At 42.1% G+C, this 25,733-nt stretch overlaps 1 protein-coding gene across 1 annotated transcript in view; it reads right to left on the bottom strand.

Moving 5' to 3' along the window:
* The window catches only part of srcap (Snf2-related CREBBP activator protein), a 27,911-nt gene extending 2,178 nt beyond the window's left edge, over positions 1 to 25,733 (bottom strand). Inside the window, 30 exon segments of the mRNA XM_054599367.1 lie at positions 279 to 404; positions 971 to 1,085; positions 2,173 to 2,369; positions 2,470 to 2,594; positions 2,597 to 2,638; positions 3,492 to 3,694; positions 4,451 to 4,764; positions 5,519 to 5,697; positions 6,307 to 6,636; positions 6,757 to 6,891; positions 7,540 to 7,704; positions 7,970 to 8,185; positions 8,486 to 8,637; positions 9,046 to 9,215; positions 9,310 to 9,496; positions 10,095 to 10,424; positions 12,169 to 12,338; positions 12,529 to 12,665; positions 12,835 to 13,012; positions 13,942 to 14,162; positions 14,270 to 14,443; positions 15,390 to 15,479; positions 15,632 to 15,719; positions 16,842 to 17,011; positions 18,933 to 19,131; positions 19,964 to 20,104; positions 20,232 to 20,417; positions 21,313 to 21,579; positions 21,934 to 21,975; positions 23,023 to 25,733. Coding sequence (XP_054455342.1) covers positions 279 to 404; positions 971 to 1,085; positions 2,173 to 2,369; positions 2,470 to 2,594; positions 2,597 to 2,638; positions 3,492 to 3,694; positions 4,451 to 4,764; positions 5,519 to 5,697; positions 6,307 to 6,636; positions 6,757 to 6,891; positions 7,540 to 7,704; positions 7,970 to 8,185; positions 8,486 to 8,637; positions 9,046 to 9,215; positions 9,310 to 9,496; positions 10,095 to 10,424; positions 12,169 to 12,338; positions 12,529 to 12,665; positions 12,835 to 13,012; positions 13,942 to 14,162; positions 14,270 to 14,443; positions 15,390 to 15,479; positions 15,632 to 15,719; positions 16,842 to 17,011; positions 18,933 to 19,131; positions 19,964 to 20,104; positions 20,232 to 20,417; positions 21,313 to 21,579; positions 21,934 to 21,975; positions 23,023 to 25,575 — 7,602 coding nt within the window. The 5' untranslated portion in view covers positions 25,576 to 25,733.

The following is a 25,733-nucleotide window of genomic DNA, read 5'->3' as shown; positions in this document are numbered from 1 at the left end:
AAGAACATCATGCTGTATTGAACAATAATTGAAACTAGGGATTGAGACCATAAACTCATGTTTACAATGTTTACTGAGGGAATAAATCAAGAGAGAAGTAGAGTCATTTTCTCATAAACTTCTAGTCGCCCCCTGATGGTCAGTAGAGAGAATGCAGCTTTAAGATCTTCACTTTTCAGAACCAGTGGTTGCCTCCTGGCTACAGAAAGTGTTTTGTTTTATAATTTTAAAATGTTAAAAGCGACATTAAAAATGTTGGTACATGTGATGCATCTAACCTGCTCCAGAATGGTGGTGCTCTGTTTGTTGACAGCCTCCTCCTCCTCGGCTTGGGGCACCGATAGCTCCACCGCCACTTCCCTCTTCTCCCCGTCGTTCATATCAAACAGCTCCCTGATGGTTTGCTGAGGAACAAAGTAAAAAACGAGACGCATTCAACTCAGGAACATGCTTCTCTGTACTTACAAATAAGGAGGCACTTCAATGGTTTGATGCCCCGACGTTAATACTCAAGAGCAGTTATGCAATTATGTCATTTATTCAATGGATTAATTAGAAAATGTTGCAACGTCGGTGTACTTCAAACAGCAAAAGTGGTGCTACTTAAAAAAGGTAGATCTGAAAAGGGACGAGGGCAGAGCCTGTGATCTGGTATGAAAAACATGTCTTTATCCAAACACACACCTGCATGTTTGTGTTTGGATAAAGCAACGATCCATCACATGATTAACAGATTATTAGACAGAAGAGAGAAGACTAGAGAGAAATAACATACTTGAATTCACTTTTAATCTCTGCACTTTTAAATGAAGTTCAGCCCATAGCAGAAACAGTGAGATGTGGTAAAATAGACTTATATGAAATTATATAACCTAAATAAACCAAACATATATTTTAATAAAGTGGATTATTTTGATAAAACAAAGGCTTTCATCTGTAAAATAAATATTACATTTGTGTAAATTCTTACCTCTTTGAAGAAAGCTGTGGTGAAGTTTCCTCCTTCAATAGCCATATCTCCCAGCATCCTCTTCTGATTGGCTTTCTTTAAAATGTTCTCCTCCACTGTTCGCTCGCTGATCAGCCTGAAGAGGAACGTTTAAAAAAAATTAAAAAACATTAATGTTGTTGATATCACATTCTTTATTTATAGTTTGTTGTCAAAAGTAAGGCCTTAAAATAACACGAGGCTGATGAAACTTTCCTCCTTCTCTCACTGACATATTCCTTGTTTTTCGCCTTCATACATCATCTATCTACAGTCTTATTGTATCCTAATCTTCTATATACAGGACATATTTTACAGACATTTTGACTTTTCCAAAAATAAGGATCAAATATTATAAATAATGGCTTCTTCTCCTGAAGGCTCAGCAGTAAAAAAGAAAAAAATATATATAGCACATTTTAAAACAACCACAGGTTTAACAATTTTTTTGTTAAACCTGTTAATGAAAACGCGCAATCTTCACTCAAAAAAAGACACTAAAATAACACTTGTTTTACCATATTCTTATTTTGTTTCCTTGTTTATCATATTTTGTTGTGTATACATATTTAAAATTTTAATTATGTGTTAAACTTCTGCCCTATGTTTATTATCATGGACCGGTCAACAAGACAAATTCCTTGTATGTACAAGCCTACTTGGCAATAAACCGTTTCTGATTCTGTGTCAAGGTTAGAAAAAATGTCCTAGATCATGTCCATATATGGAAAGAGGAGAGAGAAATGCCTTTTAATCGTCTAAAGTCTCAACTGAAAAAAGCTTGTTCTGACAACTGAACTTATCTTGTTGCAAATTTAAAAAGGTGTTAGAAAAATCAAATTGTATAGATTGATTGCAAGAAGCTAAAGGATCATTAAAGTACCAATAGAGTTAATCAACAGGTCAAATCATGTGTGGATCTACATTTAGACATTAAACTTGCAAAAATCCCAGAACATTTTACCAACCACAGTATAACCACGTTTCCATCTGGTTAAGAACACTGTATACTTCCTGTTGGATCCTTCCTGCCTGAGGAAGTGTTTAAATGTCAAAATGAAAGTGTAACTGCATCAAACCACATGTTCCTTCTCGTTCCTGTTAAACTGCACATAGCGGTTGTACACGTGTTAACTCCGTCACTAAAAGTATCGCTCCAGTAAATGCATGTTTTAATCCGTCACCTGTAGATGTGGACGTCTCTGGTCTGGCCGATTCGGTGGCAGCGGTCCTGTGCCTGAGCGTCCATGGTGGGGTTCCAGTCGCTGTCGTAGAAGACCACCGTGTCGGCCCCGGTCAGGTTCACCCCGACGCCTCCGCTGCGAGTCGACAAGATGAAGCAGAAAATACGCCGGTCTGCGTTGAAGCGCTCCATGAGGGACTGAAGGAGAAGAAAGAATAATGCACAGAGAATAAGCATAACGTCAAAATCCAATTCTGCTTCACCCCCACAGTCATTTTGAAAAAAACGTCACACCAACCTGTCTCATCTCCACGCGGGTGCTGCCATCCAGGCGGAGGTAGATGTGACCGTGGTAGTTGAGGAACTGCTCCAGCACGTCCAGCATCCGCGTCATCTGAGTGAAGATCAGCACTCTGTGCCCCCCGTCTTCAGCTTTCGCAGCAAAGTGTGGAGAGTCTGCAGCTTACCTGCACGTGGTAAAAATACAAATTATTTAAGAAAAACAAAAAAACAGTCACCAACAGTGGAGAATAATAATCAGTTAGAACACATAATAGAAAAACAGGCAAGGAAAAGCAAGTGGTCTTTAACCGATTGATTTTAAAGTGATTTCATAAAACTTAAAAGGTGAAAGAAGGCTTTCCTGAATCTGAGGGGGAAATAAATGACTTTGTAGATAAATCTTCTAATAATTAGACAATTGGCTGCTATTAATGGAAGCCCTGAGAGGCAAATGACGGAAATAAATTGTGATCCATTTTCTAAGTTTGATCTTATTAGTTTTCTGTCGTGTGTTTAAGACTTAAGGAGTGGGAAAATGTTTTTAAGTCACTTTTTCTTTTCCCATCAGTGAAAGTTTTGGCAGGAGACTATTTTTTTTACATTCCATAACATGTCAACACACAACAAATGTTCCTGCATGAGTAAGTGGTGCACTTCAGCCTCTTGTGGCCGAAATTAGAATTACAACAACAAAGCAAAACAGAAAAAGCTTCACCTCCCAAAAGGAATTATGAAACTGATCACTATTTTTTCCATTTAACTGATAGCATATTTTTCCAGTTAATAATAAACCTGGTGATAAACAGGTTGGCTAGGATAATTTTTTAAGTTATTACGTTTTTCAGGCCGAAACACGGTCGAGAAAACTATTTAGATATAATTTAGAAAATGGATCGCAACTTATTTATTTCTTTTTGCATCTCAGTGCTTCCTCAGCTAGGTCCAAACAAACTCACAGCCGCATGCTTTAATACTCTGTATTTCAAGTTTTTTGCTGTTGGTATCAAACACTCTGCAAAAAGCATCTTGACGCCTTACCACAATCATACTGGATGAGCCTCAGGTCGGGGAACTGGGTCCTCATGTAGCACTGGATACGATGGAGACTGCGAGTAAGCGGAGTGACCTGAGTCGAAAGCTGGGAGGAGAAGACCACCTGCTTGTTGTTCAGAGAGGGAGGAGGATGGCAGCAGTGCATGGAGATCTGAGGAGCCGCCACTGGGGGAATTGCAAATGTAAACCTAAAGATGGGGCACAATAAATAAAAGTCAAGTCTCAAATCTTTCCTGTTAGTTGAAGCTCTGAACTCCAAAACCCTCCAGAGGGATTGAAAAGCAAGTTTTCTTTAAACAATCGCTAAAATTACACCGTTTAAACGTGGTCAAAGTTTCATCTTTCCTACGGCCCATGAACACATCATGTTTGATGAACGCTTCCGTCAGAAAACAGCAGAAATAAACGATGCTTAATATTTTGATATTTAATCAAAAACATTTTAGTCTATTATTATATTATATTCCATTATTGATCCCCATGGGGGAAATTCGGGTGTTGCAGCAGCTCTACATGTCTCATTTAAAATCCCGATCAAAATAAAAAGTTTGCTCCAACTTAAAAATTCTACGAAGCCATGATTGATTTATCGCCTGAGACCACCTGAATCCCGTGACAAAATACTTGAAAATACTCGTACATATAAATTCCATTGTTTTCCGATTTTTGTAAATAAATTATCAAAGAAATTCAACTTGCAGTTTTTTGGGGGGTGATTCAGGCATTATGACTTTTTTATACTGCACATAGGACATTTTTAAGTTCTTTCTGGTTCTATCCATCATTGTGCTGTTTCCATAGAGGTGCAGGACTTTCTTATGCAGTGAAAACCGAGGCCACACAGAGTAAAATGTGACAGAAGCAGAGAAAAAGAAGAAATGCTTGGGGTTAAGAGGGTTAAAGCTCAGAAAAGTGTCACGGAGGAAAGCTCATTAGTTATCTACCTGTCTACAATTTCTTTAAGCAGCTCCAGCCTGTCGTCGACGCTGTGGATGGCCTCTCTAACGGCGCGACTCTGAAACCAGAAGTCGTATTTGTTTTGCCACTGTGAGTACAGAGCGCTGCTGTGGCCCGAGCGGCCCCACTCCCTCTGAGGGCGCAGGGCGGCCGGCGAGGGACGGGATCCGGGGAGGAAAGTCAGGAAGTCCAGAACCTCCCGGCCGTACATGGGCTTCGCCGCACAGCGGTTCTCGTTGGCTCGAATGATGAAGTCCAGTCGGCTGTCGCGCTCCTGCTTGAAGCTGTCTGCTAGCCATTTCTTTTGAGGGAGAGGGTGAACGTTAGCAAAGTAAAGAGCTGGAATACAAGATGCTTAAACGGCACAGATTGTATTTCTAACAGTTGTAACATTAAAAGGAACAGTGTGTAACATTTAGGGGTGTTTGTGGCAGATGCTGAATATAATATTCGTAACTATGTTTTAATCAGAGTATAATCACCCAAAACTAAGATTATTTATGTTTTTGTTAGCTTAGAAGAAGACATTTATAGTCTCCCACGGGGTCCGCCATCTTGCCCACGAAGAGCGAGCAGAGAGGCCGCTGTTGTTAAGTGAACCACGTTAAGTGAAGGATACTCAAGTTGACAGCAACTACACTTGTTGATGAAAGTGCAATGAAATATTTGCAAGAAAAAAAGACAATACTTTATCAAACATCTGTGAACATGTAAACAAAAGTGAAACCTAATTCAGTCAGCCAATGCAGCCACGTTTACACAAGCAGAGCATGAACGATCAACCAAAAGCTGTTTTTGGTGAACTTCACAGCTGGAGCCAGGAGGACAGAAGACAGGAGGAATGAACAATAATGACTTATGTCTTTGTTCTTCATTCTTTATAAACTCAGAAATATTATTTATTTTATTGATATTTTATATCTGTCTCCAGTTAGATATTAATGACTTTATAAAGTTACTTTTGCTGTCCATTGCTGCGGGTTATTTAGTTGGTTGCAATCTGCCAAAAACCAATAGAAGCCACTAAAACTCACACACTATCACAACTTGCTCACCATGTGGAAAGGAGAGCGAGGAGGAGGCCGAGGTACTCTCCTGTGTGGAGGGAAGGCTTTAACGCTTGTACTGGGCCTCGACTTTGTTGTTACTGCTGTTTGACTGCTGCTGCCGCCATCACGTGCTGCTGCTGGAGACTTGGACGAAGCAGAGGACGAGGAGGCCACCTGAACCAGAGCTGAGGGGAGGACAGAAGAGAAAACAGAGCATATTAAATAACTGTGGATTTCATTATGGCTAATTAAGGGAAAGTCTTTCTTTTGTCACGCACTTGCGTACTCTTAAAAAGCCGACTAAATAGCCTTGTTACATGTATACATTGAAATCTTTATTCTCCAGGAGAATTGTACTTTCTTAAATTCAATTACCCCCAATTATGGAAACTAGGGTTCTTGTTCACACAACATTTCCGAAATGATCTTACTGGAAAAGGCAAACAGTAACATTTAGTTAGGGTGGGTGCACTGATGGAAGAAGTAGATGTAATTTTCTGCAAGGTAATTATACTTTTTTATGTAAAAACCAAGTATCTCTCTTAGTCTTAAAAACATGTCTGAATCTTTGAATATACTAAACTAGCTTTGAGATACTTTCCTCCGAGAGACTAAACTTTCCTGCATAATTCGTCTTTTCGTGACACTAAGCAGATTAAAAGTACAAAACTGGAGTGGAGTATTAAAGATTAGTGGAAATATATCGTTCTGACCCAGTTCTGCTCGTCATGCATGCAGACGGCATTGTGAATTATAGCTGAGGGAGAATAAACGCCCCGAACTCGTTCTCTCACCTGGCTGCTCTGTGTTGGGTGGAGGAGGCTGCACTACTTTGAGGACAGGGCGAGGGGGGTGGGGCTGGTTCGGGGTGGAGCTAGGGTTCCCTGGAGGAGCTATGGTGTAGTGGGCTGTGGCGGGACCGGGGGTGCGCTGGGCGATCTGCAGTGGAGCGGTGGTTCGGACAGGGGTTGTGGTGGCGTGGGGGTGCGGGGAGGGGGATGTCTGAGGAACAACACGGGGGGAAGGGGCCACAGCCAGCGTCGGCACGGGCCCGCCGTCCTTGCCTGCTGTCTGACGCACAACGATCTTCACGACTCCGGGGCTGCTCACCATGGTGGGGGTCACTGAGGAAACATGAAAAAAAACACATGTGAGAAATGACGCTTCTTGAAGGATATTGAGCTGCAATAGACTGGATTTATATTTGTATTTATTTAGCACAATTGAATGATCGGGTTAAAAACCTTGTGCAGAGGCGTTGTGAGGCAGTCGATTGGTAGGTGGAGCAGTAGAGGTGGTGTTGCTCTGGACAGCCACCTGGGCAGGCTGGCTGATGAGGTGGTGCTGCACCCCGCTGGACACCAGGTGCATCACATTACCTGCAGGGAAAGAGGAGAGTCAGACGGTTTTTTTCCCCCTCCTCAGAGTACCAGTATCCACATTATAGCACTTCATGCCCAATTAATTAAATGATTCCTTCATTAATAGATTAAAATACAATTTATTTATTTTTTAAAGTATCATAATACCATTATCATATTATATTATTACATTTAAATAAATACAATACATATAAAAACAGAGCACTTCTAGTTTTGTACATCCTTCTATAAGAAGAAGCAACTACACTGTGTTTTCACTGTAAATGTCATTAATCATACTGCAGCCCAGCTTTAATAATGTTTAAAAAAAACTAATAATTACTTTAGTATTCTGTGGCCCTGCCAAAACCTGATATAGCCTATGATTTGTTCTTTGTTATCTGGTTTAAAGAGAACATTGTTTTAGATTAAATATTGTGATCCACTTTAAACTAACTTAACTAAGGTTTCTGGAAAAATTGCCATTTCCACTTTTATCTTGCTTATAGTTTAGAATACCTATTTTTAACTATTACAGATTTTTTCCAACTCAAAATCCAAGCGCTTCAAGCACCTTGCGCAAACCCTGTTGACTTACAAAACAACCCTCTACCTTGGTTTTATTCCTACACCCTTGGAAAACACACAAAGCAGCCTAAGACCAACCTTGAACTGGGCGTGGAGAAGCTGCTGGGACTTGGTGGATCTGGGCTCCAGACAGAGTCAGCTTGTTGCCCTGAAGCTGGAAGGTGACGGGTTTACTGCCCTGACATGACGACACAGGTCGCCCTGCCAGAGAGGCCAACTGGGCGATGCTCACTACCTCGCCAGCTTGGGAAGAAAAACAGGAAGACGTGGATTAGAAATAATATTACATTAAGTTTACTATAAAGTTATCAATTCGAGAGTCTTTACGAGAGTGGGGAACAAAGTTACAAACCAGTGTGTATGATGTTTGTTTAAATAAGGTGTGTGCTGTGGGTGTTAAATCAAACTGACAGCTTCCATTCACGGTGTCGATTAAAGGAGATAAAACAACATCTGTTCTCAGAGACGAACAGCTGAACTCTGGAAGAGACGGTTGGTAAACACTTACAAGGTAACCTAGCTTGCATATCTGGACTGAGCAGAACCCTCTGGGGCAGAACGCTGCCGGGGTTTGGGCTCGGGTGAGCCGGGACGCCGGCTGCACAGGAAGCAGTGGGAGGCCGTACGGTCAGAACGGGCTTTGGACCGCTGGATCTCACTGCGATCTGAGCGGTGGGATGCATGGACGGGCGAGGAGGGGTGACGGTGGCCACTGTACAAACCACTAAAGGAAAAAAGGATGAAAGGGAAAAATAAGATTGAAATTGAAAAACATTAAAAAGTATTGCTACATTACATACAATGGGGTATTAGGGTAATTGTAGGTAAAAATAAGATATATTGCATAACTTTAGGTGTGTGGGAATATGCTTTCAAATTTATAGGGAAAGAAACTTGTAAAAACAGTTTTTTGAAATAAGTTTATATCTCTGTATATTACCCTCCTGCCCAGGCATTACTTTATTTATTTACTCCGCCAAATTGATGAAATCATGTTAAGGCTTATTTTTCCCTCTTCACTTGCCTTGTTGGACGACAGGAGCAGGTTGAGGAGTTAAGGGGACTTCAGTAACTGTTTGAGGTTTGGGGGTCTGAGCAGCTGGAGGTACGGAGCAGGTTGGTTTGTTCATCAGTAGGACCGGTCGATTATCACTTTTAGGAGGCGGCTGGAACATCCTAGAACACAGAGAGAACATATAAAAGATTTGTATTCATATATTTTATTTCTTAATACACATTATACACTTACAATGACTCCTACTTGAGCTTTTTTTTACTAATAGTTATTTGAATTTTTTATATCTTAAATGGAGGTTTGCATCTGAAAAAGCAGAAAAACATTGTTCAATAGCAGAGTTTCAGTATTGACATAAAAATGCATTTTTTTCTGCAAATAACAAAACAAATCTGTTTGAAATACACATAAATTATGATAAATATTTAAACCAGACCTCAAAGTTTTAGTTAGTTAAAGTCTTACTACGGATTTAGTGCTATTTTTGGTACTTTGCAATACTAAAAGTGACGACGTCTCACAATTTTAAAAGTCTTCGAAGTGAAAAAGTATTTTTTAGTGCCGTGTACCTGTTGACCTTCATGCGGACCGGTCTGGGTCTCGGAAGCGGTTCAGGAGACTCCACGATCTCCTGGATTAGTTGGCGGCTGACCTTGTTTCGCGGCAGGAAGACATCTGCCTGGTACCGGGATACACGGCTCTCCAGACCAACGAGGTCAAACATAGAAAGGTCGCAGCGCTGAGGACACAAAAACAAAGAGCATTATATAATGAGATCAAGTAATCAGTATTGCTCGATGACCTGATGACAAATGTTTTCCCTTAATGCCAACCTTCAAAGGAGAGACCTCCAGGGCGTCCTGCACCAGGGAGGCTGTGTGGAAAACGATGGGCTTCGTGATGAAGGGAGACTGGATGGGTCGGGGGTCGAACAGGTTCGGGTGGTTGCAGACTTTGCGGAGCTGCATGAGGATGTTAATCACAGACATGAAGTGACCGCTGGCCAGCGTTTCCCGGGTCCTGTGGTTCACAACGGAGAGACAAAGCTATTGATACCAACAATAACAGAAATACAAGTAATGTTAGGGAATAATGAATATAAGGGTGAAAAACGTTGAACGATCTTATTAAATTTTAAACAAAAAGAATGATGCGTGAACATTTTTCCAAGACACCAAAAAGTGTGCGTTTAGCCCAATCTTTATCTGCATCTGTGCAGGTTTTAACAAAATCAATAGACATGCAAAAAAGATATAATTCTGAGTGTTAAAGTCATGAATGAAGCTTTAAAGCTTCCAACTATTCAGTACAGCCATATAAACTAACACACTTAAGTCTCCATAATGATCATAAACGGAACAAATACCTCTCTAAAATATATATTCTTTAAACTGAACTTTATGACCTTCATGTTGATTTATTGCAGTACTGTTATATCACACCACAACAGTTTTAGCTATGTGTACCCAATAAACTGACATCTGATTTATATTTCAAAAGACAAGAGAGTCTGAGAACAAAAAACCATCAAATGCAAATATCTATTTTACAAGAAGACATCTCAGGTTGGCCTTATAATCAATTCTTGAGGGAAATATTTTTATTGATAGCGACTTACGAGGCCTGTGCCATGAAGTCATCGTAGAGGAATCTCTGTCTCTTGGAGAGTCGGCAGCGAACCACATGCTCGTATTTCTTGGGCATCTGCTTCTCCACGTCGATCTTGATCCTCCGGAGCAGGAACGGCCTCAGCACCTTGTGGAGCCTCTTCACCAGGCCCTCGTTGTACTCCTGGCTGCCCTCGATCATTCCCGTCAGCGGGTTGGAGAACCACTCTTTGAACTCGCGGTGGGACTGGAAGACGTGCGGCATGAGGAAGTGCATTAGAGACCAGAGCTCCATCAGGCTGTTCTGGAGAGGAGTTCCCGTCAGCAGCAGTCGCCGGTGGCTAAAAGAGGGAGCAGACAACGTAGACGTTTAAATATATGAGGCAAGATTTATGGAATCAGGATTATAGAAGACAAGGGAGAAGAAATGGATACATCGCAGTGAAATGGGGTTAAAGTTAAGATTCATTAAAACTGCATTGACTAATTTTATTTCATATTAACTCTCCTTTAGTTTTTAAGACTGATAATAGCAGTGATGAAATCATCTCTACAGATAACCTTATATTGTGTACATTCATAAAAAACAAGACAATGGATAGCTGAACTTTTGAGAGCATAGATTTAGTTTTTTAACAGTTTGTAATTTACAAATTAGTTTCTTGGTTCTTATCCTTCAGCCTCCATTCCTGTAGTCCAAACATCTCATAGGACTACAACACCCTTGAGTTGATGTTTTTTGCATTTCAGATGCCCAGATGTTTTGCATTGGGGCTCATCACCGAGTGCTTGTATATACTTAAGTGCTCCTTTATCGCCATGTAGTCCTGAAGAAGTTCTGTGACTAAAAGCTTGTGTGTAATAAAACAGCGTGTGTGCCTCCTCTTGTGCAGAAGATTCCCTTTGAAGCTTCGTGTAACAGTGAAAATGTCCACCAGCTGGAACAGGCCACCAGCCAAATTATGGCAACTTCTAATTACTAGTCTAATTACAGCCACTTTGATTTGAAAAATACATTTCTATTGTGAGTCTTCTGGTTAACATTCACATCCACACACACCACTGAGGGTAAACAGTGAAGTGCTCTGGTGTATTTTGGGGATGCATTCATAGTCAGACATGGTTAATACTGAATGATGGCTTTTCCTCTGCAGCTGAATGAACGCTGACTTTTTGTGACAAGCAGCAGCTCAAAGATGAGACAGAGAGAAGTCCTTCAATGTGCTCTGAAGCACAACAGAGACAAGAGGAATGTTTTTTTAATATCAGCATCACTAGCTCACAAAAAGCTACTTGGTACATAAATGTTTCTTATGACACCTGTTCAGATTTTCCACATATTTTTGCCAGACTACAAAGGATGATCTAGAAGTTACAAGATCATTTAGAGTAAAGCTGTTTTTTCTAAAAAAAAAAATCAAAGTGAGCGCTTTGCAAATATTGAGCGTCATCAATGAATATTTCTTCCTTGTAAAATGTCCCATGTAATCTGAAACACAGATTATCACAGGTTTATCAACCAGCGGGGAAATATCCTCACCGTGGCATCGCTACACCGGAGAGAAGTCTGAAGAACTGACCTTTGCACTTAACATGATATTCATCTGTCCAAAGCAACTTACAATTTTTCATAACTCAGGAACAATTTGGGGTTCAGTGTGTTGCTCAAGGCCTGAGATTGAAACGCCAAGTATATGATATGATGGATTTATATTATATTATGAATAACTGATAAAAGTGATTTAGTAACTTTTACAGACCTGCTAAGAGACTGTTTTGATTCCAAGAGCATATTATAACAAAAAGGTAAAAAAGAAGCATGTCAGCATTTTTGTCAGAGTATAAATCTCAAAGTACACCGAGTATTTGAGCTCCAATGACTTTGGACAGCTCATGCACATCTGCAGAGGCAGCGGTGCATGTTCTGCAGCGAGTTCCAGCCTGAAGCAACAACCCTTGGACAAAAGACAAGGACTAATCATTCCTGGCTGATCCAACTGGGCGAGTATGCACAATGTTCACACGGGGCTGATTAAACAAACTTTACATCATGGATGATAAAAAACACCACCCAGCTCCACTGACCTGTTGAAGTTCAGCAGACTCTGCCAGCGCTGGGACTTGAAGTTCTTGATGTTTTGCGCCTCGTCTAGAATCAGGTAGCGCCAGGACTTTCGCCGGAACGCCTGGTGATCCTGCAGCACCAACTTGTAGGAAGTGATGCACACGTGGAAAGCGTTAGGCTTCGTCCAGCCCTGAGGGGAAAAACAACAACAACGGATAGTCAATATGGCTCAAATTTATGCTTTTTTTAATTAAAGAAAACAACAGTAACATCCATCACAGATACATGTAGTGGAAGGAAAACGTTGCATCAAGTACTTAGGAACATAAAGCAGGAAAACTACAATAAAATATGAAAAATTGTAAATTGTAGTTCATTACCTGTCTCTTTAGCTTTCGCTCCTTTTGGCTGCCAAAGTAAGTGAGGATTTTGAACCCGGGACACCAGCGTTTCAGCTCCATCTCCCAGTTCAACATCACACTGGTGGGGACGATGATGAGGTGAGGGCCCCAGTTACCTGAACACAACAAGGCAAATGATAAAAGCAGCTAGAAGAGAAGGAACATTTGAGTTAATTTACTGAATAAAAATACGAGTAGCACACCTAATAAACTAAACTGAACCACGACATTTAGCTGCTGTTTGTATAAATGCTACTAAAAAGCATCAGGACCAGGTTTGTTTACCTTTTTCACAGGCGAGGTGAGCCAGCAGAGCGATGGTCTGGATGGTCTTGCCCAGACCCATCTCATCAGCCAGAATGCCATTAAGCTTTTTCTCGTACATGGTGACCAGCCAGTCGAGTCCGATGTGTTGGTATTCTCGCAGCGTGCCGTGAAGCAGGAACGGGATGGGGGTCTTGACCTTTTATTGGAGGAAAAAAAAAAAATAGAAAATGATGGTTCAGAACTGTATAGGAGACACAAAGAGTGACACAAGGCTTAAACTGTGTTCACAACAAACACAAAGTGGATTTTCCCCTTGGGATCTGGAGGAGTGGCTAACATCCATGTAGAAACCAACAAACTGTTTCTTCCCATTATCACTCATTGCTGAAATAACCACTAATACAGCTTTGTACATGTTGTGAAGGTCACAATTACTTCAGAAAAACAGACGCTGTTACATTATCCCCAAGGCATTTTGCTGGGCTTTGTTTACTGTATCTAGCAAGTCACACGTCGGCTGAATTAACCTGGTTAAATGCAGCCGAATGAACCAAAAATAAACAGATTTTTCTGTGATTAAATTGCAATAAAAGGGACAAAAAGGATGCCGAAATAACTATATTATGATGCAGACTTGTAAAAAGTCTGCATTCATGCCAAGTCAGGCCTGTCTGCAAGATGACAAGCAAACAACTTTTAAAATGCTTGTTTTCTGAGTGGAGTTTGGCTCGATAGGTGCTGGGCTATGCTAACATTGTAGCTTCTCCACCATCACTCAATATAAAATAATGTAGGCATAAAGACGTCACAAGTTTGGTCCGGTCTCTACAAATATGAGGTACAATCGTAGAGCGCTGGGTGACCAAAGACAATATTTTTTTTCACAATTTCTTATTCAACAGCATCACTGACAAAAGGAAAATCTCAACGTTGATAGGTTTTTGTGGTTAAAGCATCAAGAGACCGACACAAATTTCACGTACACACATCCTTGCATCGACTTTGACAGCTTTGCATTTGGTTTGAATGCACCATTGCTATTTAAGAGTATTTAGATAAATAAAATATGAGCTATTTTATCTAAAAAATAACTAAATATTCCTCTATCTAGATATTCCGACTGACCTTGGTAGTAGCCAGAGTGTATCCTTTAGGCTGCAGGCTCTCTGCAGTCGCAGCAATGTGGCTGATCTCTTTCTTCGGCCGTGTGCTGGAGGACGGCGGGCTGTTGTCTCCCTCCTTCAGCAGGACCTCCATCCCTTCATCCCCACAGCCGTCATCCTCTTCCTCACTCTCCTCCTCGTCGTTCTCACTGTCCTCCTCTTCTCCACTGTCTCCTTGTGAATCTGAGAAACATTGAACAGAGGAAATCATTTAATATTAAACTTAAGTAGCTTGTGTTAAAAGCAGCAAACAGTCTTTTAAAAGCATGCAGAAGTGCGATGGTTGGTACCAGAGGAGGAACTGTTGCTTTCCACATCGCTCTCATCTTCCTCAGTCTCCTCCTCTTCATCCCCAGACTCCTCTGAGTCGGAGCTGTCTTTAGAACCGGAAGCAGACGGCGCCTCAAAGTCTGATGCGTACGCTCCTTTGTACTTCTCCAGCAACTCCTCAACGCTCATGTCGCCTACAAGGGGAGCAAAGATAACGTCAGCACAGATGTTTACTGCTCCTGTTTTTATAAGCAGGGCACAATTTAAAATGAATGAAATGCTAATTGACATGCATCTTACTGGCAGTAAATCTACCAGTTGGAATGTTTGAGTTTTAATAAGACTGCAAATATAAACACGAGGCTTTAAAGGATTTAAAATTCACCAGCGGGGTTGTTTACCGACGTATTTTAAATCATAGAACAAAATATTAAAATCTCTTCAGCTTGTGTTAAACACAAACCTTATTTTAGGAATGTAAACAAGAAAACGTTGGCACACTATTTGGGCTTAATATTTAAATGATAACTCTATACAATACAACAAAAATGTGAAAAGATTCGACTGTTGAGTTGTCTTACCGAAATCAAGGAAGATGGAATTAATAAATGTTTTAATGTGGAGTAAATCACACAAGAAGAGTTTGTGTTGTAATGTTTGCTATAATAAAACTAAGCTTTTATTGGAATCTGAAGAAAAATGGTTTGAAATATTGTGTCAAAGCCAAAATTAAGGACGTAAATTCAAATCAACCATAAGTTTGGCACATTTGAGAACCATTATTTGTCCTTTGAGCATTGAAGTAAGTGGATTTAAAAGTATTCAAGAAGAAACCAAATCTTTTTTTTATGAAATATTGCGACTAAAACCCAGAAATATTCTGGTGTTCAGGTGAGAAAGAGGCAAAAACTTTCTCTGGGAAAAGAAGCCAAGATGGGCTATTTTATTAGTATTAAATCAAATGTTTTTGGAAGTAATTTGAAGTCGACAAGTTAATTCCTTTTAACGTATTATCAGCAATCACAGAAGCTCTTCAACCAGGAGAAAAAAACACTTTAAACACCTTCAAAGCAAAACACAAAGTAACGTTAAGAGGCTTCTCAACATGAGCGATGCACTTTGAATTTCATGCATAAATACCTTCTTTGGCCAAGTCATCCAGCTCCTCTGCGTGATCCACATTTCCCTCGACCTTCTCCTGGGCATCTATGGTGTCCTCCTCATCCTTAGCTGAAAACAGGAAGAGAGAGAGAACACACGTTACATCTCTAATTACAGGTCATTCAACAAAATACACATCTATGTCATGTTTTTACCTTTTTTCCCCCAAGATATAAACACGTTTTTGCTACTTTAGTTTCTTATATTGAGAGCAATCTTACCATCCTCTTCATTGGCAGTGAATTCACCGTCTTCCTCCTCCACCGATGAAGAGGATTCATCAGAGGATTCACCATCTGAGCCCGACTCCTGTTTGATCCAACGATTTAGTGATTAAAAAACATGAAAACATCTGTGGTCTGTAATATATTGAGGCAACAGCTCATCTGGTTTCTGGTAAGATTCTCAATAAGAGGTCCTTTTGTTTATGATTGATTTTACTTGACTAATTACAAATATTTGATCATGTCATCATATTTGATAAGTGATCATCCCCAGGTAAGATAAGATAAGATAAGATAATCCTTTATTAGTCCCGCAGCGGGGAAATTTGCAAGGTAATTGACAATATAAATATATAATATATAAATAGACATTAGAGACTTGACAGTTTAAACTGTTTTACTCTGTGTGTTCGATTTGGGGCCGTTTTCAGAGGGCATTGTGAGCACATCACAGCAGTCCTGTCTTCATTATCAGTTTTATTTTGATTATTCAAAAAGGAAGAAACTTTTATCTGGTGAATCTGAGGCAGAGAATCATAAACTCTGGGAAATTAAAACGGAAATTAAAAGAGTACAAATGTGACAGCGTGCTTGATTTTTTTGATCTTTCAGATTTAAAACACAATGAAGAAATCAGACACAGAATTAAAGTCATTTTAGTCAACTGTCTTAAACTTGAAACAACCAATCTGCTTTTCATTTTGGTGTTTTTTGTATAGTTATTGTCAGTTCTTTTGCAGAGCCAAACAAATTTGCAATTTAATATTCACCGTTTAGTTTATGTTTGATTGAATCCAAAGTAAATGGATGGAGTGAAGACATGTTATAATAAATATTAAAACTTAAAGTAGTATTTCATGAAAGTTTGAGGATTATTGGGACCTTTGGTCATAATAATTGTAGCATTAACATTTGTTGCAACAAAACCCTAACACACATTTACAACGTTCACCTTTGTTTTAACTTGCAAATGTGTGGTTTATGAACTTGGGAATTGTGACACCTGTGTGATTCATGAGCTCAAAGTTAAGACCGAGACACAGCCTTGAATTTGTTGGTGTTCTAATGTGCAAATCAGAACGTAATGCACCGGAAAACAAACCCTGTATTTACATCTAAATGTCTGAATAAGAGCTTGTGACAAACAGTGTCATTTAAAAACTGCTTTTAGACAATAATCCCAGTCGGGTCAGGTTTGTGGAGTTACCTGTGGCAGTTTGAGGGTGCTCAGTAATTGGTCCAGGGGCAGCAGGCCTTCCTCCTTCAGCAGTTCAATCTCCCTCCGATGGCTCTCAGCATCATTGCCCTCCTGCTGCTCCTCCACCTCTATGGTCTCCTCGTCATCCTCCTCCTCACAGGGAGGCTCAAAGTCTCTGTCTGCATGAAGAAACAAGGACCGTTTTGTACTGAAAAATGACTTTTACTTCCTGAATATTGAACATGGCTGTAGGGAAACAGAGAGATGAATAGTGTTTCTAGATTGATTAGGTTCATTAAACACCACAAAGAGGCTGAGATGCAGCTCTAAAAGCCAAGAAATGCTTTAATTATCATGGCCTTTGGAGGCAATTTGGTTTAAACAGACTCTTTTATTGGAAATATCAGATTCTTGATGGTTAAGCAGACTGTGATCGCAATAAAACACCACAAAATTGTCGCCTGATATTGAAATTTTTCATGAGACAGGACTACTGACTCAAAGACATGAACCACTGCCAAGTATGAGCAAACCCTAAAACTAAAGTCACCTTCACGCTTTACGAATCAACAGCCATTGACAACACAGCCAGCAGACTAGTCTGACAGGTCTGACGAGCCTGACGGTTGCCAAGCAGCGCTCGGAATGACACCTTGGAAACGTCGTGCCAAGAAACGTTTTACTGCGCCGGCAAATATCAAGACTCAACATCCTCTCAGTCGAGCTCATGTGATCAGGTTGGATTTGCATAGACATGTGAGCACATTGTTGATTCCCTCAAAGACGCAACAACCATGACAATGAAAAAACAGTTGTTTTTTTTATCTCCATGAAACATTTCACCACAGTGTAGCTATGACAACGTCCCGGTCTGAACCAATGATTCAGCTCTGAAAGCAGTGTCAGTACTGTAACATGGAGACAGAAAGCTCTGTTTATGAGCTGCAGGGTTTAGTTAATAATTAGAAAAGTTCAGATATACGCAAGGTGTGTCTCCCTCTCCCCTCCCAAACAAAGAAGAGTTGAATCTCATTAAACACAGACAGAGCAGAACGTGTCATCCTCTGAAAAAAAACAGCCATCTGTGCAACAAAAGGGCTAAAACGCTAACAAAAATGCCCGTAGCTAGCTAAAAACTGGATTATTATAGCACCATATTTCTAGCATATAGTTGAAGGGACTAGCGTGTTAGCAAGCTAACTGTCTGTAGTTAGCTAAGGCACATGCAAACATAATACTGCAGCTTTCTGATGCATTGAAATTCCACTACAACACAAGTTGCATACTGTAAAATGTTTTAGCTCAACTTTCACAAATATAGTTAGCCTAAAACTGACAAAATGTTTTCTGCATTTGTTACATTAATATTAACATCTTCAGTGTCAGGATCCACAATTTTTTTAGGTATGTCTTCTTAAAAGGCTCAGTTTATTTTGTAAGTTTGGCTGCTTATAAAAACTTAGCTCTAGTTGATTCGCCCTTTTGGTAGTTCACCCCACCACTCAAAAGCTATTTAGGCCTTTTTTGATTGTTTGTAAGCGAATAAAAGTGACAAGGAGGCACATTCACATGAAACAAAGTCATTAGAGAGTGAATTTTTCCCCTCCGATGTTTGACGGGCTTAATTGTGCTCCGTCTCATATAATAAAAACAAGGATTAATTAATCTTGTATCGTGTCTAACTTTAGTGGTTCATAACATATCAGGTTTAATAATAATTAGCAGATTCCCTGGCTCAGAATGAGAACAATATTTTCTTTTCTGCAACAGACAAAAGCTTGTTTTGTTCCTCGCTGATTGCCTTTTCGCTACTCAAGCAACTGTTAATCACTTGTGGCCGGTTAAGAGGACATGAAACAGTCAATAAAATAGTTTTTTCAGAAATCCAGGTCCTTGACCAAACAGTCATAAGTGAGCAAAACAAATATCACGTTGACAAGTCCAGTAGCATGTGAGATTAGTTGTGGAAAAAGAGACCGATACATTAACACACACACACACGCACGCACGCACGCACACACGCACACACGCACACACGCACACACGCACACGCACACGCACAATCTCCCTACGTCTGACAGATCAAAAACAACTTCTCACCATCCTCATCAGTGGCAGGTGTCACAGGTTTGATGGGAGTCTGAGGGACAGGTTCCGGTTCAGCAGGCCGGCTGGGAGCCAGTGACTTGCTGAGGAGGTCCGAGTATTTCTCCGTCTGGCCAACAATGAAGTCCAGCTGAAGGTCCAAAGCCTTCTTCCTCTTTTCCTCCAGTCTGGACTGCTGCTTGTACTGCACCACCTTTATGGACAAAAGACACAAACACTCTTAACTAGGGGAGCAACAACATGTGTATTGGCATAGAAACGTTAGCTACAGGACGTTCGGTATGCAAAATTCTTTCAGGACACCCTTTGTCCCAAACAGCTGTTTATGTTATGTTCTACTCGCACAGAAATTATGGAACGTGAGGTTTACCCGGAAAGTTTTAACAGCACACGACGAAGCAACGCTCTAGTTTAAGATGTACGCCGACAGTTTAACTGAAGTCAGGTTTATCTGTGGATTCACTTCAAAATCTTAACTTACAACGGCATCACCAGAATGGGCCAGAGGTAAAAATAAATAAATAAAAGAGGTACGCATCAATCCATGTGACCCAATAACCAACGGGCGTAACCGAACTGTGACCCAAAAAAACGAGCTACGTACCCAACCCTGAGATAAAAACGTAGTTAGGTACCAAACCATGACCCAAAGACAGTTGTATGAACCAAACAGTGACCGGAAACTGACGTACCCTACCAAGCCTGGACCCAAAAACAAAGATAGGTACCAAGCCGTGACGAAGCTAACACCCCTCCTATTATCAAATGTGATGGTGAATACTACTTGCTGATTTGAATAGAAGCTTAATAAAGTCTAAATGCCAAAATATTAAACTCAAGCAGGATCATTTCCATTGCTCAGTCGATATACGTGTATTCTACCATCTAAAAAGTAAAGTGCTTTTTATTTTTGTGACAAAAAAAATGAATCTAACGCAGGACTTGATCCTCTCAAATTCCACAGCTGAGCATCAAACCAGAATGTTTGTGTTTGCTTGTTTTTTTTGTTTATGAATCATCCGTACCTTCTCCACGCTGCTCCAGAAAGCCCGGACCTCCTTTGCGATAGAAGAGGCGACTCTCCTGATCTTAGAGTGCTCGTCTCTCTTGGCCTTTTCTTCTTTTTGCCTCAGCTCCTCGTGGTGTCTCATCACCATCCGCACCACCTAATGAAACATCAAAAAACATACATGCATAATCAGAAATATACAACACCTACTCTTTCACGCAACTTAGTCATACACATTCATTTTCTAGATACAAAAACACTCTTTGATAATAAGCTTCACCCACCTTTCTAGCCACCCCTCTCTTCCACCGCCTCTCTTGAGCAAAGTCGGCGGAGAGCCACTGCATCTCCTCACACAGGTAGTCCCACTGAACTTTGGGTCGCGGCGGCTCCGTCAGGCGGGTGAGACGCTTCGTCGACCAGAAGCCCTCTCGCCTCAGCGCCTGGGTCCGATGCTCGATGTCTGCTTCCTACAGACACAGAGGCCAAACCGCTCAGTGAATCAAGCCAATGCATTAAGGTGCCACAACGTTCCTCACAGTTGAGTTAGGAGAGGTCGGTGAAAGAAAAAAAACTGGCACATGATAGTTATCTTTTAGTTCATCTTCAGAAAAGAAAACCCATTTGGTGGCATTTTGGATTTAACCTTCTGAACCACAAAGCCCGCCAGCTGGACGGAAAACAGTCGGCATAACTACACGGTTTATCACAGCCAGAAGCTTTAAGAAATGTCAGAATCATCAGATTTTCATCTTTCAGAGGGTCCTTAAACACATCATGTGTTACGAACGCTTCAGACAGAGAAAGCAACCGAAAACAATACATTTTAACCCAAATAAACGGTTTGCTTTAACCAGAATCTGTAAAACACATTAAATTCTACGTTCCTTAGCACAACTAGGAAGCCATGATTGATTCGGCTCAGACCAACAGTGATGTGACAAAAATTCCATGAAACTTCGATTGAACTGCAGGTTGCTGATTACGGAGCATTGAGGAGAGCAGAGGACAGGCTGCAAGTAGAGGTTCTAAAAATGTGAATAGTTTAATATGTATATAGCACATGGAGCAACATTGTTGGCACTTGGATGCTTTGAGGGTCTTTCAAGTCCACATGTCATCATACTAACTAACTTTTCCTGCTCCAGGAGGTTTGAATCCTCTGTTACAAAACAGGATTTTCTCCTCTTAAAAAGCAGCGTGCAGGAGGAAAATCATTTTTTAAAGTTGAGAGGCTAAAGGTTGTCAGGCTGATTGACGTGCATCACACTTGCAGCACTTTTTGACACTTCAAACCACCTGTGGAATATTGAAAAATATTTTCTTATATTATTATAATTAATACTGTATGTTAAAGTTACTCACATGTTTAGCCAGTTCTGCCATGTCTGTGTGGCGCTCCCCACGGGGTCGCTGAGGCGTGGCCTGATCCGGCGGGGACGAGGAGGTACTGTAGCCCCCGACGGCGCCCGGAGAGACAAACTTCCCGTGAGGCCCTCGGAGAGGTGAGGACTTGTCCCGTCGTTGGGTGGACCAGTCGCTGGCGGGTGAGGGGCCGGGGTAAGAAGAGGAAGTGGAGGGCGAGACAGGAGATGAGTTCGCCGTGACCCTGTCTGCTATCCACTGGCGTACCTGAGGGCCGAGGGGGAAAGGTGAAGAGGAAATTACTTCAAACATTAGCGAAGTGAAAGCAGCAAGATCACAAGATTAAAAGCAACATGCATGAAAAAAGGTCAAAGCAGAAGTTTATAAAGAAGCAAATCCAGACATGCTCCAGCATTATAAATTAGCCGTCAGTGACTTTTCTGGCAGCTTTTGTCTCATGCATATTTAAAATCTAATAGCAGAAGTCAAAAGGAAAGCTTTTATAAAGTTAAAAAAGGCTCCCAGTCATTAGCAGTGACAGCGTCGGACCAGGAAGTGAACATCGTGAACATCCTGTTAAAGATAGTGAACCTATGTGGGTGTCTGACAGCCACCACTTACCTTGAGGAACAGTGTCTGTCTGTCTGTCCTGCTCTGTCCATGCTGGAAAACACACACGGCTTAACATGCGGCCAACTTCAAAAGAAGTAAATCACTAAACAATGCAGACACTGTTCACATGGGTTACATCAACATGGAGTACATGCAGAGGGATGTTTAGACAGTGGAAACATGCCGGCATACCTGATGTGAACGACATGATGGTGTAATATGATTAATCTCCTTTCAGGTTGAGGGCTGTTTTACAGCTCACTGAATTATTTAATTAATCCGTCATACATTATATTTAAAAAAGGCACGAGTGGAATCTTCTTTAATAAACGTACAAAGATACTCCCTCTTTAGAACCACTTTTGAACCTCTCGAGGTGTGTGTCGGTGTCTGTATCTGCAGAGATTCTGCCTTCTGCCTGTTTCTAATATTTTTCCGTGTTTGGGACAATTCTGGGTGTTAACCTCAACAAAAGCGTATCGACCAGGTGCCAGATCTTAAAACACACATTCAAGAGGAAGCTACGAAAATGACCAACACAGAGCCAAAGAAACAAGAATACAGTGAGGCAAAAGGGCATGTGAACAAATCTCGCATTGAAACAAGAGAATCTGGAGTTAAGTTTCAACCGCCGGCGAGAACCATAACCATCCTTGAAGGTAGGTCTTAACTTTTGATGTTTTTGCAACCAACAAATACGACTCAATGTGCCTTTAAGTCGATGTATCATTATGTTTATATTGAACCTTATGCATTTGCTTGCATAAGTATTATGTGTATTTTTCCTTTTCAGATCCATTTTCTCCTGCACTAATTGAAATGTTTTTGAATCTTAAAGTACTGTAATTGCACATTTCAATGAAACAAATCTTTACAAAACCTGTCATACACACAGCCTAAAATCCTTTTCTGTACTTTTTTGTTGAGGCAAAGAAAAACCTTGTCCCTCAGGATGCAGAATGTGACCTAACAAACTCTCAGCACATCATTCAGATTAGATGTAACAGATGACAAGATGCCAAGAAACAGATTCTGAAGCTTCTCTGCAACTTTATGAACCTTAAATAAAACAGATTTTATGAACTGTCATGAAAATACCTTGCATGGAGAGCTGGGGGTCATCTCGCTTTCCGTTTTGTCTGCGTCCGGTTCTTCGTCGCTGCCTTCCTCTGGACTGCTGATCTGTCCCGAAGTGGCCTCCTGAACCTCGGTTTCTCCCGTCGCTTCGTCCTGCTCCATGTCCTCGCTCTCTTCCTCCTCATAGGTGGAGCCCGCTAGACTGACGGGGTCACTGATACTGGTGGACGCCATGACAGCACCTTCCCTCTCCACTGATGCTTGGAGCACGTAAAGGGCTTTGGGCGTTGTAGCACCTGTAATGGTGACGACATCTGCTTCACTTGAAGTTTTAGTAAGAGTTAAGGCCTCGTTGTCAGGTTTGATCGTTGACGTTTTGGTGGAGACGGATGCAGTCTGGTCGAGATGAAGCGAGTCGGGCTGCTGCACCTTGACAGACGGCGCCGCCGACACAGAAGTTTTATCGACGGAGCATTGCGTCTGATCTTTCCGGTCGCCGAGAGCCTCAGACGCACATAAAGAGTCCGAGACGGTTTGGGGAAGGCACTCCTCAGACACGCTGCCAGACCAAGAGCTGTGGGCATTGGCCAGCTTGCCGACCGAATGCTGTTGCTTGGAGGCCGGTGCCAAAAGGGAGGGAGGGTGTTTCAGGACGGGAGTTTCTCCCGGTTTGAGAAGGAGCAGCTTTGGATTTATGATACCAGAGGGGCGGGTGGTGCAGAGAGCCCCTGGTGTGGTTTCTGCGGGTGCAGCAACATTCTGGATACTCTGTGATGGAGTCTCCGTCAAAGCAGGGGCGGCTTTGGTCCCTTCAGGTGACGAAACAGAGGCCTTAAGCTTTGTGGCACTTACAGCAGTCTGACTGAGAGCGGGCTGAACGTTTACAGAGACGGCAACAGACGCTTCCTGTTTTGGGGGATTTGTTTGAGTTACAGGAGAATCTGTTACCTCTGTTTGGTCCGAGAGGCCTGCACTGACCTGTGATGTCACCATTTCTGAGAATGAGTCTGATGTGAAAGCGGCTACTTCAACTAAACAAACCTCACTTGAGTTTGCCACTTCAACAGCTTGGTTAGCTTCCAAAACCAAATGCTGCCCGACAGCAGCTGCTCTCATGTTTTGTACGGACAAATTATGGGAATTACTGTTCGACTGTACTTGATTTGAATCGTTCGATACAGGCAAGGGCTGCTGGGAAATAATGACAGTGCCACTTTCTGTAATTGTGGTAATAGATGGTTCCAGGTCCTCTTTGACGGTGTATTCCTCAGAGTGTTCGAGCAACGCGTTGAACAAGTTCACCTCGTATCCTGGAGAGTGAGGCATCTGCACGCTACTACTGGCGCACACCGTCTCCTCGGCAACCTCCTCCACTACGGTGCAGAACTCGTACACTTCGACGGCCTGCGTTTCCATCTCGACGTCCGCCTGAACACTTTCTTCGTACAGCTTTGGTTCCCCGCCAGAGAGGTCAGAACTCAGCTCGTTGACGATGGCGGCCTCACAGACGCTGCCGTCTTCCCGCTGCAGGAGGTAACTCTGATTCAGGTGCAAGTTTGTCCAGCCCCCGCCGATGTGAGCCTCCTCTCTGACAACCACGATTTCATGAGCCTCGGCTGAGTGCATGAGCTCGGTAGTCGGTGGCGTCTCTGTTGCGGGGACTTGGTCAGGGGGATGAGATGTTTCCGCCGGCAGTGAGACCAGGTCCGTGTCAACCAGGACCGGCGCATCGGAGGGTTTTGAGGAACTCTCCTGCGTGAAAGAGCACTCCGGCAGAGTCGTGAAGTCGGACGAGGAGGTGTCAGTTTGCTCTTCCCTCACGCTACTCTCCAACCGCTCTCCTTCCAGTTGTTCTCTGCTGGACACTGAGCTTCCTGTTCCAGGAGCAGCGTATAATCCAGGAAGCGACTCTCTGGCCTTTCCGGTCTCAAGTATTTCAGCTGAGGGAGGTTGTCGTTCTCTGTCAGACGCGTCAACAATCTCTTTGACATGCTCGAATATCTCCAAAGAGTTTGCTTTTTGCATCTCTCCGGCATCCGTTGAGGTCTCTTTGATGATTTTAGGTTGTGTTCTTGACAGGTCAGTTTGTTTAATCTCACTGTTGCCCGATAAAGGGAGCGGAGGCGGTTTTGAGTCCTGGTGACCCCCTGCTTGCACCGCAAAAACCGGCGGAGGTATGTGGCTCTCTGGATTTGCGTGGACAAGCGGGTCCAGAGCCCCGTGTTCTGCGGTGTCTCTAAACCCAACACTTGATTGTGAGACAGATGGAGATGTGAAGCGGATTTGAGATTTGGGTTGGAGGTGAATATTTCCGCCCATGTGCTCTTTCCCACCAAATTCCACTTTTGTTCCAGTCTCTGGTTTATAATCCAACGTGATGGACCGTTTCTCCTTAGTCCCCGTAACAACCACAATTCCTGCCCCCTCTCTAGGTGTCTGAATCTGGTCTGTCTGACTATTCGAGGGGTGTTTCTCTTTATCAGTTTGTGACCCGTGTTGCAGCTCTTGCACTGTGCTGTCAATCTGTGTATCTGTGGCGAGAGGGGGACAAAGGGGAGCTGGAGGTCTCTGCATCTCGGCGGAGGAACTAGAGTCCTCGATAAGAGGCGTTGGCCGGGATATCGAAACTCCGACAACTCGATCCTCAGCGTGGACTTCTTCCGAGACGCCGTCCTTGGAGTCGCTGCTGATCGGGAGAGCCTCGCTGCTCTCCGGCGGTGGCACAGTGGACA

This window comes from Anoplopoma fimbria, chromosome 5 (genome assembly GCF_027596085.1).
Source record: "Anoplopoma fimbria isolate UVic2021 breed Golden Eagle Sablefish chromosome 5, Afim_UVic_2022, whole genome shotgun sequence".
NCBI lineage: Eukaryota > Metazoa > Chordata > Actinopteri > Perciformes > Anoplopomatidae > Anoplopoma > Anoplopoma fimbria.
The sequence above is the reverse complement of the archived record's forward strand: the minus strand, read 5'-3'. Positions and strand labels throughout refer to the sequence as shown.